This window comes from Barbus barbus (assembly GCF_936440315.1).
Source record: "Barbus barbus genome assembly, chromosome: 31".
NCBI lineage: Eukaryota > Metazoa > Chordata > Actinopteri > Cypriniformes > Cyprinidae > Barbus > Barbus barbus.
This window is the reverse complement of record NC_136759.1, coordinates 3,162,170-3,177,986: the sequence shown is the minus strand read 5'-3', so window position 1 is coordinate 3,177,986 and position 15,817 is coordinate 3,162,170. Positions and strand designations below refer to the sequence as shown.

Sequence of the window (15,817 nt, the reverse complement as noted above, 5' to 3'; positions counted from 1 at the left end):
TTTTTGTGAATTTATAAATAAAAGACCAAAAGGATTAACAATGCAGATTCATTTTCACAGCCTTCTTTGATCATATTTACCAAGGGTGCCAATATTTTTGGCCATGACTGTATACATAGAACAATAGATAGATACATCTTTAAGATGGCATAAAAAGCCCTTCTGCTAGAGAAAAGTATTATTTAAAGTCAACATGAACCATCATTTGCAGCCCATTATACTTCTGTAATGTGACAATTTGTACATAATTTCAGAGGTGGAGCAAGTTATTTTTCTTTGGAATAGTGTGCACATATTAATTGTTTAAAATAACACCAGGAATGTGTATTAAGGAAGTAAGCAGGCTGCATATTTGTTCCGTGTTGACTTTAGGACCAGACCAAAATGTTGTTCACCGAGTGCTGTGATTTGATTTAGCTCATTGATGGACCACTGTGAACTAGTTTATTAGGGGTGATATGTGTAAGTAGTATGGTTTTCTTAAAAGTACCTTGAAGTGCCATGGTATTATCATCTGATATTACCACTGTATCATGATACCACAATGAATTTGGTCCCACAATTAAATCTACCAAAATAAATAAATAAATAAAAATAATAATAAAAAACAAAAACAAAGATGAATCTCATGAAGTCATGTTCAGGTTATACACACACCAAAATAAATAAATAATAAATAAAATAGTAATATAATAAATAGAAATTATTGAGTGAATGAACGTATGCATTTTTATAAATTAATGAATAAGTTGAATAATAAATAAATAAAAAATACTTGTAAATAAAAATATCTGATTGTTTAATGAATTAATCGTTCTAAATAAATCTTTTTTTTTTTTTACAAATTTTTTACAAATCTATTATCTATTAAATTTAATAAATCTAATATTTATGCTAATAAATAAATAAATAAATAAACCAATTTAAACAAAAAAAAAAATTTTACCTACAGAGTGTTAAGCGTTTTTAAGAACACTGCAGTTGTTTTCAAGTATTCTTAAATAATGACCCAATATTAAAATAATAAATTATGAATTTTTGATTTTTTTTTTTTTTTAAGTAAATTAAAAAATAAAATTAGTTTTCTATATGCAATTAATTTATTATAGAATAAATGAATGAATTAATTAATTAATTAATGGACTAATTGAAATATAATCTTAACAGGTTTCATGAGATTCACCCATATATTCTGTTCCTGAAAAACGCAGAATACTGGAAGAATAAGGAGAAAATAGAGATAAAAAGGAGAAGAGAAAATTATGGACAATGACTGAAGTGTCTGAGTATCGGTCTGTTTGCTCTCTCATGCTGTCCTGTGGTACATCAAACAAAGCACTTTGTTCAAAGATTGCGTTTGAATTTCAGAAAGCATCGGGGACGTCACCTCGCACTCTTCAATTATTACAGCGCACCAGCAGTCGCATACGAGTGTGCGAGCTAAAGATTATGCAACATGTAGTTATACAGGCTTTTCCCTTTGCTGCCGTGCCTTTTTCCAGCCCTTAATAATCTCATTGTTTGATGATGAACATAGCAAAAAAGGCTCGTAATGTCCGTGTATGGGAACGTCCCAGGTTTGGTGTTCGTCCACCCCGTCCTGCTGGGGACACAGCAACATATTGTAGTCCTCATAGAAACAGCACTAATTAGATGAAAGCCATGTTTGTTTAAGGCCACTACCAAAATAGACCAACGGAACGCCAACTAGATGAACGATTAGACACCGTTGTGATTCTACTGCAGGTCTGATGTTGGAGATATTCCTCCGCAGGGGCGGCAACACCCTGTTTTGCCTTGGTCCGAAGGTGAGAACATGTAAACACACACTCAAGCAGTGTCCGTATCCGCCTATATGAATAATGCCATTCGGCGCTCCTTTCTTCTATCTGTTGTCCTCATAACGAAGACGAACTCTGGCTGTAGTGTCGGAGCACCAGGCACTCGTATTTTGGGATGGGCGGAAGAGCGGATGTTTCAGTATCCGAAGCGGGAGAACTCGGCGAGCCGCTATCCGATCCCACGGAGTCCTTGAACGGGGAGGGCGGAGTCAGTGCTAGCAGTTCCTCAAGCTCCTGCTGACTGGGTGGCGACTGTAGAGCTGAGGACATGCCCCCCTTTAGGTCCTTCCCACTGGTCGTGGGCGAAGTTTTGAGTCGTGACGAACTGGAAAGTGGACAGGGAGGGGCGGAGTGACCCACGTTAGACTCCACCGGTGGGAGGGGTTGGATTTCAGCGTAGGTGGTCATGGTAGTCGGCATGGAAATTTCTCGGGACAAGCGGTAGGGTGGAGGGCAGCAGGGCTCCACAGAATGAGCGTGTGCAGACGCGCTGGTGGACAAAACCACGGCGTCCCCTGGAGGAGAATCGGAGAGCATCATGCTGTTGAGCTCGCTGATGTTAGCAGTGAAGCGGTTCACCACGCAGCTAATCTGATCCATCAGAGAGCCCTGTGACGCACTTCCACCTCCGTTACCGTGGTGTGGAGGCTGACACATGTATGTGGAGATGCTCATGACCTGGGAGGCGGTGGCGCCGGTGCTCTGTGATAATGCGATGCTTGCTCTCTGGGTCACGGTGCTGATCGGTGAGGGTGTTTGGGGCCGGTAGGTGATGGGGTAGCGCTCCTCTGCTTCGGTGACCTCGTAGAGCATCTTGTTGTTGCTGTTGTCTGTGTTGATGTCGCTGCCTCCGCAGTAGCGTCCCTCAGATGTTTTGGAGAAAGGTTTGATCACAGCCGTCTGGTTGCTTTCACGCTTCTTAATGTGGAAGGAGAGACGCTGCCACAGGTGGCCACCTTTGGAACTGCACTCATTCTGGGCCCACGTCACCGACTTCCCATTAGAGCTGCAACAGCAATTAAATTATATTTACCGTAACAATGGTTGCAAAATAACTCCAGTGTAAACAACATCACTATTTCTGCCCATACTATCTATCTATCTATCTATCTATCTATCTATCTATCTATCTATCTATCTATCTATCTATCTATCTGTCTGGCTATCTATTTTTTTCTCATAAAAACTGACATTGGGGTTTAAAATGCTTAAAATGCTTACAATGCTTCTACAAATGGAGTTTCACAATTAGGCAAAAAAAATAATAATAATAATGATAACAGTAGTAGTAATAGTAGTAGTAAAATTAATATAACTATTTTTATTATTATAAAAATAGTTCACAATATTCTCCCCAGTTTTTATTGATTAAATTTTTCATTTCAATCTGTGATTCGGTGCTCTTTGTTTGTCATCTTATGCATAATTTTGCTTTTGTATTCCCTTTTGTTGTAAATCAGGCAGTGTGTGTCCATTACCATTCTGTAATGTGTTGAAAGCTAATTAAAGTCAATAAAAAAAAAAAAAACAATAAAAACAAGTATTTAATAAAAATAAAATAATTCTTTAATTTTAGCATACAGCAGTAACATTAATATGCTGATATTTACGATTCTGTCTCTCTATGTATCTGTCTGTCTATGCGTTATGTAGTATATGTGAACACTGAGATTACGTAGTAAACAGGCAGTGTGAGCAGACACACTAAATACATTCATTCCTATAATCACAGGTCGTCTAAGGTAAACACTCTCTTTTTATGGACGTCAATAACTTAACAGCCCCATCATTACCACACCAACAAGACGTGCTCTCAGTGTCATGACAACAGCAGAGCGATTTTCACAGAACTCAGGCATAAATCCTGAATTTACCAAAATATTAAAACCATTCTTTTCCTACTATGAATGCATCTCTTTTCATTAGGAAATGCAAATCTAGACTCTAAGAAAAAGGGTACAAAAGCTGACAATGTGGCAGTATTCTTTGGAAAGATACACCTTTGTACCTTATTTACACCTAAAGGATGCATATTAGTACCTTAAAGGGATACTAATAATGAAAATTCTGTCATTAATTACTCACCCTCATGTCGTTCCAAACCTGTAAATCCTTCATTCATCTTCAGAACACAAATGATGATATTTTTGATGAAATCTGAGAGCTTTCTGACCTGCATAGACAGCAACGTAACTGATACGTTTTAAGCCCAGAAATGTAGTAAGGCCATCATTAATATAGTCCATGTAACATCACTGGTTCAACCGTAATTTTCTGAATATACGAAAATACGTTTTGGGTGCAAAGAAAACAAAAATAACGACTTTATTCCATAATTTCTTCTCTTCCGTGTCAGACTTCGACGTACGATCACGAGAGTACCACAAAACATGCGCATGCATTCCTCTGCTTGTAAACGAACCGCATAATTCATAATACTTGTCACCAGTGTAAATATCCCAAAAAAACTAATACTAGCCTAAATAAAAAAAAAACTCAACTGAAGACAAGTGCACACAATATGTTTTCATGACCACGTAGTACAGCAATGCCATGTGACCTTGTAACCTCTATAGAGACGATAGTCCAAATTCTCTACAAGTTGACAAATTTCTACTGGTTAATCGTGTCTAGTCAAGTCAAGTCAAGTCACCTTTACTTATTGTGACGAGTCGGCTGCCTCCCCCCTGTCCATCATCACCACCCCGTCCCTTATTCGCCGCCCTTCACCAGGCTCCCGACGGGAGTGGGTGTGTGAGAGAGAGGAGGGGCGCTGAAACAGCCAGGGCTGGCGGCGTGTGATGAGGCGCACCTGACGTGAATGGAGCCTCATCACCGCCGCCGTTTAAACTCCGAGCGCGCCTCTCCTCGGGAGACCGGTCTCTTCCCCGTGCATGCACGCTGGTGTCCTCGTGGGTCCAGGAAAGGGAGCGTAGAGGGAACTACCTGCCGCCGCCAGAGACGCGAGCGGCCGGACCCGCAGTCCGGCCGACACTGCACCCGCGATACGGCCGTCGGGCAAGGACGCCGGGCCGTGGAATCCCGTCGAGCACCCGGGGATGAAGGAGTTGGACGAAGCCGCCACAGAAGCCGCCGTCACCCGCGCCCCGGGACCTCCAGACGGGAGCGCGTGCGGCCGCCGGACTCCGCCCCTTACCTGGACCCTTCCCTCCTGAACACTGCCCTCCTTCACGAGCCCCGCAGCACAACGAGGACACCAGATCCCTGTTTATTTTTGACACTTTTCCCCCTTTGGACACTTTATTTTAAATATTGTTTAATAAAAACCTCTCCGAGGCTTGACGCGACGCCCACTGTGTCTGTCGTTGGCTCCTCCCGCCACAGTGGTGGAGAATGCGGGCAGGCGGAGCCTAGACAGCACAGTTGGGCAACATCTGATGACGTCATCCCCTCTCGCTCGCAAGAAGCCGTTGAGCCCGTACGGGGACGGAGGAAGGACGGGGACAGCCTCCCAGCCACCAATGGGGTAAGTGACATTCTGTCTATTTGTCATCATTACCCCGTGGTTGGTTGAGGCTGTCAACTAAAACCCGCTTTCTCTGTCCCGGCTCCGGCGCGGTGCGAGAGGGAGCGTTGCCCGGAGAGGAATCCCTGCCCCGCCCACTCCGACCGCTGGAGCCTGGTTGAGGAAGGTAGCACTCCTGCGTGGGCGGCGACCCTCGGACGGGGATGTCGCTTGGGGGGGGGGAATGTGACGAGTCGGCTGCCTCCCCCCTGTCCATCATCACCACCCCGTCCCTTATTCGCCGCCCTTCACCAGGCTCCCGACGGGAGTGGGTGTGTGAGAGAGAGGAGGGGCGCTGAAACAGCCAGGGCTGGCGGCGTGTGATGAGGCGCACCTGACGTGAATGGAGCCTCATCACCGCCGCCGTTTAAACTCCGAGCGCGCCTCTCCTCGGGAGACCGGTCTCTTCCCCGTGCATGCACGCTGGTGTCCTCGTGGGTCCAGGAAAGGGAGCGTAGAGGGAACTACCTGCCGCCGCCAGAGACGCGAGCGGCCGGACCCGCAGTCCGGCCGACACTGCACCCGCGATACGGCCGTCGGGCAAGGACGCCGGGCCGTGGAATCCCGTCGAGCACCCGGGGATGAAGGAGTTGGACGAAGCCGCCACAGAAGCCGCCGTCACCCGCGCCCCGGGACCTCCAGACGCCGGGACCTCCAGCCGCCGGACTCCGCCCCTTACCTGGACCCTTCCCTCCTGAACACTGCCCTCCTTCACGAGCCCCGCAGCACAACGAGGACACCAGATCCCTGTTTATTTTTGATACTTTTCCCCCTTTGGACACTTTATTTTAAATATTGTTTAATAAAAACCTCTCCGAGGCTTGACGCGACGCCCACTGTGTCTGTCGTTGGCTCCTCCCGCCACATTATATAGCGCTTTTTACAATGCAAATTGTGTCAAAGCACTGCACAATATCAAAAAAAAAGGAAAATAAAGTGTCAATAAGTTTGAATAGTGTCTTTGCAATAAGGTCGGCGATATCGCTGGAAATGAAGCGTCCCCAACTAAGCAAGCCAGAGGCGACAGCGGCAAGGAACCAAAACTCCATCGGTGACAGAATGGAGAAAAAACCTTGGGAGAAACCAGGCTCAGTCGGGGGGCCAATTCTCCTCTGGCCAAACAAACCAGCAGTTCAGTTCCAAACTGCAGCAAGTCAGATTGAATGTCTACCAGTATATCGCCCACCCCTAGTTTAACTGCTGATGTCACATGGACTATTTTAATGTTCTGTCATGACAAGTCTCGGAGGGATTGGCATGGTAATGTACATGACAATGTTAATGTATTTGGTCTTGGAGGAACAGATCTGCTACACTGCTGCTGCTGCTGCGGCAGAGTAAGTACCAAGACTTGCTACTGCCAATACATCCACAACATGCTGCTGTGAGCATGTAAGAAATACTGCTGCTGCAAATATAACATACATTAAATAACCCCCATTTAGCATACATGAATCACCTTGTAGCAGATCTATACAGGTGGAGCTGGGGAAGGTGGAGGGTTTCTGAAGCAAGCTGCAAACTGCTACAGCAAGCACTAGTCATATATTTGAATGTTGAGCAGCGAGCTCATTGGCTACCGATACAGGAAAGAACCAATCAGATGTACCATGTGATAATGATATTCATTAGGTCAGATTAGATCTATTGGACCTATCTTGGATTTCATCAAAAATATCTTAACAGGTGTTTCAAAGATGAACTAAGGTCTTTGGGACAACATGAGGATGAGTAATTAATGACAGAATTTTCATGTTTGGGTGAACTATCCCTTTAAAGGTACATATTAGTACCTAAATGGTACCTTTTGAAAGTTATCCATGCACAACTCAGCACACACCTGAGCGTCTCTCCTGACGATCCTCGTCTCTTCCACAGATTGACTAGGCTACTCGACCGGCTGGCCGCAGATGATGATTTTCCATCTCCCACATGCATGCGCACCACCGTCGACGTAGTGAACGCACTGCGGACATTCCTCTCTGGTTTTGCCAGGATAATGTAAACCTTCGGCACGAACATGCAGCCTAGAGCCACGGTGGCACTCAGGCTGACGGAGAAGCACATGGTGATGGTCTTGTAGTTGGATCCGAAGTAAATGGGCACGAAGGCCAGCCAGATGATGCAGGTGGTGTACATGGTGAAGGCGATGTACTTTGCTTCGTTAAAATTTGCGGGAACGTTGCGCGTCTTGAAGGCATAAAAGGTGCAGCTCATGATGAGGAGGCCGTTGTAGCCCAGCGGAGCCACCACGCCTAAGTTGGTGGTATTGCAGATGAGGTTGACCTCGCGGATGGAGGGATAGTCATGGATGACGTCGGGAGGCTCCATCATGAAGAGCGCCACGATGATGCCCAGCTGCAGGAGGATCAGTAGGAAGGCGATCACCAGCTGGGCGCAGGCGCTCATGAAACGAGGCTTCTTGGTGCAGATTTTCTTTTTGCTGCCGGCCAGGATTCGAGCGATGCGATTGGTCTTGGTGACGAGGGCCGAGTAGCTCATGGCAGGTGATAAGCCGATGCCCAGTCGCTGCAGGTAGCAGTAGATGACCTGAGGTTTTGCGATAAGACAGAAGGTGCATAGGTAGCCCAGACAGATGCCCGCCAGAATGATGTAGCACAGCTCGCGACTGGACGACTTCACCACCGGAGTGTCGCGGTAGATGATGAAGATGGAGGTGACGAAGAACGTGGCCATCAGGCCCAAGCAGGCGAAGACCATGGCCGCGATGGGCTCAGGGTCGCCCCACCTCAAATACTTCACTGGGATGGGGTCACATCCTGAAACAAATAAAGAAAATGAGAATTAGTGGTGCTTCTTGTAAATACTTAAGATTATTGGATAAGGATTTTTACAAATAATTTCATAAAAGGAGCATCGAACTTAAAAAAACTATTATGAGTGTGTGTTCACGGTGTGTGTGTGTGTGTGTCACTACTCACTACTGTGTGTGCACTTGGATGGGTGAAATGCAGAGCACAAATTCTGAGTATGGGACACCGTACTTGATTCACACATCATGTCACTCACTCACTCACGCATTTTTAAGTTAGGTATTTTAGAAGAAAAATATTTAACTTGTTTTTTTTTTTTTGCAAATAAACATACTTTAAAATAAATATTTTTTTTATTTACAATATAAATATTTACTAGTTTTTAGCAAATAAACATACTTTTAAATTTAAAAATATATTTATTTACAATATAAATATTAACTATAAAAAAAAAAAAAAAAAATTATTTAATTTAAATAATATGACCATATAATTTATAATATTATACTTGATTACTGGATAATGATTTTCAAAAATAATTGTATAGAAATTGCACTTAAAAGCAAATGGTTTAACTACTAATAAATACAAAAACTATAAAATTAAACAACATTTATATTTACTAAATAAATATTTACTGTAAATATATATTTATAAATATTACATTCTTTATATAATACAATATTATATAATATATATATATATATATATATATATATATATATATATATATATATATTGTATTATCTGGATAAAGATTTTAAATAATTTTAAAAATATTTTAGAAAACAAAAATATTTTACTTTATACAAAATAAACATACTATAAAAGTAAATTATATATTTATGGCCCGGTTTCACAGACAGGGTTTAGCCTAAACCAGGATTAGGCCATAGTTCAATTAGGAGATTTAAGTACTTTTTATAAGCGTGCCTTAGAAAAAAACATTACTGGTGTGCATCTTGAGACAAAACAAAGGCACTGATTTATTTTAAGATCAGTCAGTGCAAGATTCTTTCATTTGAAACAGCTCAGATTTAGATTTTAGTCTGGGACTAGGTTTAAGCCTTGTCTGTGAAACCAAGGCTATATTTACTATATAAATATTTACTATAAAAATAAAAAATGTATTTTAAAATATCTCAGTTTATATAATACAGTATAATAGTCAGATATAGTCAACAGTATAATACAGTCAATAGAGAGTGGACTTAAAAGAAAGAAAAACAAAGAAAAAAATATTTAAGTATTTTTATAGTTTTATAGTAAATATGCAATAAAAGGAAAAATCATTTAAATTGACTATAACTAAAATAATTTTATTTTCAAAAATATCTCATCTATTAATGTATATGATACAATATAATTTATAATACCTGATTACTGGATAAGGATTTAAAAAAAATCATTTAGACTGCACTTAAAAGAAGCATTTTCTAGTGGATTAAATAAATAAATAAATAGAAATCAAAAATTTTTTATGTTTTATAGTTAATAAACATATACTATATGAGTAAATATAATATTTATATTTACTATAGAAATACTTAATATATTTTTTATTTTCTAAAATATTATCAGTATGATCACATAAATTATATTACATTGCATTATATTACAATGTACATCTAAGCAACCACAAAGCCCTAATATCACGGAGGCGGGTATTGCATTGGCAAACACAAATTCATTAAAAAAGTGTAATAATGTAGAGTACTTGGTAATATTGGCTGTATGATGCTTTCTTTCTCTCTGATGGTATAAATAGGTGGTAATAAAGAGTGTGGGCCGATCACAGGGAGACAGATTTGATAAGTTCAGCTCAGACTCTTTTGATGCTGTTAACCTTTTAGCTCAATGAGTGCGTGTATTCGCTTTTCCCTGAAATGATTTATTGAAATGCATATGCTTTCTACGGCACAAATATCTCTCTTTCTTTCTTTCTCTTTCTATTATTGGCCATGTAAGAGAGATGCAATCACGCACTTTGCAAATAAGTCGTTTTGGTCGTGATTTGGGATCCCAAATGTCACATACATATTTGTTAGATGAGTAGATTTGACACATACAGATTTGTTAGATTTGTATTTGAGTATCGGCATGTGGTCGCAGATCCAGCACTTTACAGAATGAGATTTCCTGAACTGAACATGAATAGAGAGGGATAAAGCGTGTCACTAAACCCGTGAATGCAGGAGAATCGGGGTCATCAGTCGGATCTTTACGCTGAGCTGATGTGTTTGTGGACTCACCGGTGAGGTCGTTGGTGGGCCAGGATCCCAGCTCACACGCGCGACACGTGTACTCGTCAAAAACAAACTCGTTCTCCTTACAGGGAGTGCATGTCCAACAGCAGCTGACCTCTCCTTTACGGATCACCTGCGGGCGAGAGAGAAAGGTGCCTGTGACGTGCCGTCATAATCACATTGGGATGGAAAACAGCGCTTCTCAACTGCAGGGTCGTGACACAGAAAGGTTGCAGTCAGGAAAAAAAAACTATGTAAATAGTCAATTTAGGATAGCCATTTAATGACTCAGGAGATGATATTAATAAGTCAATTTATGCTTTACACTTGTGATATTTCAGGTAAAAAAAATTGTTTAAAAAAATCCTTATAATATTTTCAATGTATATTATTCTAATTATAATATTTCAGATAATCTAATATTTTATGTTTATTTACTAAAAAGCTTTTCTAAAATATTATATAAATTTGCATAATTTTCTTTAAACGATTAAATATTTTTGAAAATAAACATTTATATAGCAAATATAAATATTACATTTACTTTAATAGCATGTTTAAACTTAATTTTATTATTAATGCGGTCTAAGTGGAAGAGAGGGGTACGCAGAAGAATGTTAAATGCCCCAGGGGGTACGCCGCTGTATAAAGTTTGAGAACCACTGGTCTACACAATCACCACTTGATTTTCAGTGTATAATGTGTGACCTGAAGCAAAATCAGTTGAATCCAGTTGGATTTTACTTGATACTCCAATACATTTACCAACAAAAACACACGATTATTGAGCATTATTAAACATTACACAGCATTATGAGGCTTAATAAGCAGCTCACAGTCTCCTGACCTTGATTTGACCTTTATCGCAGGGTTCGCTGCACACAGATTTAATCATCTCGTCTTTGGTGGGCCAGATCTCGTCGTCATTGATCTGCAGTCCGCTGATGTCCCAGCTGCCCACGTTCGTGTAGTCAAAATAATCTTTGCCCATCTTCTTAAAGTTCATGATCACGTAACTGCGAACACAGTTAGGAGAATTGATTTAGTGCACTGAAATGAATGGAAATGAAGGGTAGATTCATCAGTCTGACTGATGCACTGATCCATTTATTGACTATGTGACTGTTTGATTGATTGACAGATTGATTATTTTAGTTATTGGATTGGATTGTCTGGTACCTCCCAGGCGAGTCTCCGTTCTCGTCAAAGTAAATGTTTTCCCCGGTCACTCCGGTGAAGTTGGTCTTCATGAGGAACTCGAGCAGCTTTGACCCATCGATGGGCCGCATGGCATCGCACAGACCCACCACACCGGGACACAGCGCTTTCTGCATGTTGTGGAGGCCGTAGGCCATGCTGTAGATGGCATTGATCACGAAGCCCATCTTGGTGTCCTGTGCATACTGCTGCCGCAGAGAATCCCGCTCTGAGAGAGGAGGAGGAGGAGGAAGATGAGATCGGGGTTAATGACAGATCACTCGTCTGTTCCTGCTCGTATCCTGTAGGCAGGTCAATGATGAACTGTGTTAATTTGCTTATGCTCTGTGAAACTGATTTTGTGCGGTGGAGAGACACATATTTCCATCTCTTAATTGGTGGTCTTACATTGCTTAAACGTATATTTGATGAGTTTTTACATGTGTTGCATGCTGTCTGGGTTTATGAGTACAAGAAACATATCTGACATTTGACTAAAGCACTATAATTCAAGGTTATCGTTTTATAGTTTACTATTTTATTACTTTTTAAAATGTATTGTTATTTATATAGCACCTTTCAGTTACAAAGTGCTTTACAATAAAAGGATATAAAAGCACAGCAGTAAAATACAAAAATACCATCAAGATTAAGATAAAGCCATAAAAGTGAGTCTTAAGAAGAGACTTAAAAGAGGATACAGTGCTTACAGTGCAGAGTTCAGGCTGATAAGGAGTTAATAAATCACAAATATAGGCAGGAGCTTGACCCTTCAAGCCTAAAAACTTAAAATCAATTCTATAACTCACAGGCAACCAGTGAAGAGCAGCAAGAATCGGTGTGATGTGATCACTTTTCGTAGTACCTGTTAAAAGCCTAGCAGCAGCATTTTGAATCAGCTGAAATCTTTGGAGATTTCACCTGATAATACCAGAATAAAGTGCGTTACAATAATCAAGTCTGGTGGAGATAAAAGCATGAATGACCTTTGCTAAATCTGCAAAAGAAAGAAATTACTTTATCTTTGTTAGTTGCCTCAGTTGTGCAAAACAAGACGGCACCATTTTGGTCACCTGAGCATCAAATGACAGTTCTGAATAAAAAATTACACCTAAGTTGCGGGGCTCTTTTCGAACATTATTAGATAAGGCACCCAGGCTAGAGGAGATATTATTAATGATGATACTATTTGGAATCGTTCAACTGCAGAAATTTTTTCGACATCCAATTTTTTATCTCTATGAAGCAGGACATACCATGGGATATATCAATAATACCAAGCTTTATCGGGACATAAAAATTGCGTAGCATCTGCATAGCAGTGGAACTCAATGTGATAACTATGCATAATTTGACCCAGGGGTAACGTAGATCGTAAACAAAAGGGGACCCAAAATAGAACCCTGAGGGACCCCACAAAATAAAGGAGCACGAGAAGAGGAGGCATTTCCAAGCGCTACAGAAAAGGAACTGTTCGACAAATATGAAATAAACCAATCCAGAGCTACATCTCTGATACCAACATAAGTCTTTAGATGGTTGATCAAGACATTGTGGTCTACTGTGTCAAAGGCTGAACTGAGATCAAGAAGAATTAAAATAGAATACAAGCCAGCATCGGCTGCAAGCAATAGGTCATTAGTGACCTTAACCAGAGCAGTTTCAGTGCTATGTTGGGAGCGGAAACCATACTGAAATTTTTCAAAGATTAAATTATTATTCATGGGTCTAGAGAGGCCTTCTTTAATAACGGATGAATAATGGCATGTTTAAAACATGAAGGAAAATGCCAGAAGACAAAGAACAATTAATAGCCAAAATATCTGAACCAACCATGTGAAATTAAAATGGGTTAATGTTGAAGGTGGACAAGAATCAACATCACGATCTCTGAAATCAGTGTTAAACTGCTGCCTAATCTCCACTATTTTGTTATAAAAGCAGTGCTTGAAGTGGGCCGGTACGCACTTCTATATTTTAGCCTTTAGAGTACCTGCACTTTTTCATGTCACTTCTGACATGTTGCAGGTACTCAGAGTAAAATCATCAGGGTCTGGGTGATTAGGCTATATGATCCCATACATGATTAGAAATGATATAGAAACTATGTAAATCACACTACCCAGGCGGGATCACCGGCTCATCTCGACCAATCACGTGAATGAACGCAAGCAGCGTTCATATCTGAACTTGAACGCTGAATTGAAGAAGCACTTCATTGTGTGGTGCGCGAGGGGAGGCGCGCGGAGAGTAATAATTAATTATTGATTACTAATTTGAATCAGTACTTTATAATGAAAATCATATCTTAAAATGAAAAGAAGCAGGCTTTTGCAGTCACATCATTTTAAACCATAAACTCCTGGAAAGTCCAAGGATCTAGCGAACGAATTCAAAACTTTACATTGATAAGTGGACATCAGATTGTTTTTAAAGAGGCAAGGGAAACACTAAGTTTATCCATTTTCCACCTCTGGTCTGCCCTCCTGCATAGTTTCTTTACGTTTCTTAATTCTTCATTTAACCATGGTAAAGAGGTTTATGCTTTCTAACTCTAATCAGAGCTACAGAATTTTAAATATCTCTACAGGAGCTGTTAAAAACAGTAACTCCTCTATGGAGAAGTCAGATTGTTTGCTAGTGTTAAAAGGCTAATTTGAGGCAGTAAAAGCTTGACAGAAATGAAAAACAGAGTGTGAATTTAAGGGGCGAGAGCGAATCAGTGTAGAGGGTTTGGAATCAGAAAATCTGAAATAATATTCGATTTTATTACTTGAAGTCAAATTAATGTTAACTTGAATATATATATATCAGCTTAGAAATTTTTAATTTATACAAAGTCAACTTTCAATCGAAGCTTAAAGAGTCTTTTTGAATTCTTTGATTTTTCAAAATTTTTCTACTTGTATTACTTCAAAATCTACTCTTAGACCATTATATAATTTGCATAAAAGTGCTTTAAAAGTATTTGACAAGAAACCCAACAGACATCATGTGTTTGATGGTGTAACTGTTAATAACAACTGTTTAATTATCACTAAGTAAAATTTTTTACTTTTGACAATTTTGTTGTGTTTTACAATTGTTGTTTAATGTACAAAATTGTTAATAACCTTCACCCTTGAAAGAATTAGTTTTCTCTTGTACTGAAAATATAAGACAAACTAGAGCCTCATCAGGAGGTGATTGTGCAGTGAATTTTAGAGTTACTGATTTTGATCGTTCAGCTTTTTCTGTAAGAGCTGTTAATAATCACTGGAATAATTTACCAATTAATATTAGACAGTGATCCACCTTAGTACAGTTTAAGCAATTGAAGATATGGTTAAAGATGAGATGTGTGACCACTGAGCATTTCTGTATCTTGAATGACTATATAACTTTGGTGAGTTGTACATTCTTATAACTTTTTGAAGGGTGATGTTTTGTAGTATTTCTAGGGAAATTTTGTAGAAATTTGGATTGTAGTTTTTATGTGGGGGATTACACTATTTATCTTTTTTTTTTAATTGAGGGGGGGGGGGGGGGGGATTTACTGTATATGGTATTATACTAATGTTTTTGTTATATAATTAATTTTGGTACTCTCCTGCCCAGGGACACATTGAAACATCAACTACCCATATATATATATATATAATTTCTCGTGTTCATTTAGTTTAACTTGATAACTAAAATAAAACTGAACACAAATGTATAGACACTGATACAAAATTACACACACACACACACACACACACACACCAAAACATATATAACTAAAATTAAAAGAGGAAATGTAAAAATAAAAGATAATTTAAAATATTAATAAAATCTATGGTGTTATCTCAATAATACTAAAATAAATTGCAATATATACTGAAAAACATGATACTTTGGACTAACTTTTAAGAAAATACAATAATTTGTTAAATTTATTCTTCTTACAATTGTTTCCCCCTCAAATTATATTCATGGATTGGTTCAATATTTAATATTTATTTCCCCAAATACAAAAACATTAATTCAAAGCAAAAGAGTAGTTATTATGAAGAACATATACTTTTTTAAGGCAAAATATTTAATTGTAGACTTGTTTTTTTTATTGTGATGTCTTTTTATATTTTCTGTTATACACTGACAAAAACACCAGGAAAATTCATAAAACAAACTATTTCTGCAGTCAGTAAATCTAGTCAATTTTGGTGCTTCTAGTTGTGTTTGCCTACAGTATCAATAATAAAATTGCTATAA

At 39.4% G+C, this 15,817-nt stretch overlaps 1 protein-coding gene across 1 annotated transcript in view; it reads right to left on the bottom strand.

Annotated features, from left to right (window-relative positions):
- Positions 1–1,898: 1,898 nt before the first annotated feature.
- LOC306851237 (metabotropic glutamate receptor 5-like) overlaps positions 1,899–15,817 on the bottom strand; it is a gene marked incomplete at both ends in the record, with an annotated part of 56,780 nt that continues 42,861 nt past the window's right edge. The window contains 5 exons of the mRNA XM_079387399.1: positions 1,899–2,847; positions 7,208–8,147; positions 10,394–10,520; positions 11,235–11,403; positions 11,567–11,813. Coding sequence (XP_079243525.1) covers positions 1,899–2,847; positions 7,208–8,147; positions 10,394–10,520; positions 11,235–11,403; positions 11,567–11,813 — 2,432 coding nt within the window. The remainder of the gene's footprint in view (positions 2,848–7,207; positions 8,148–10,393; positions 10,521–11,234; positions 11,404–11,566; positions 11,814–15,817) is intronic.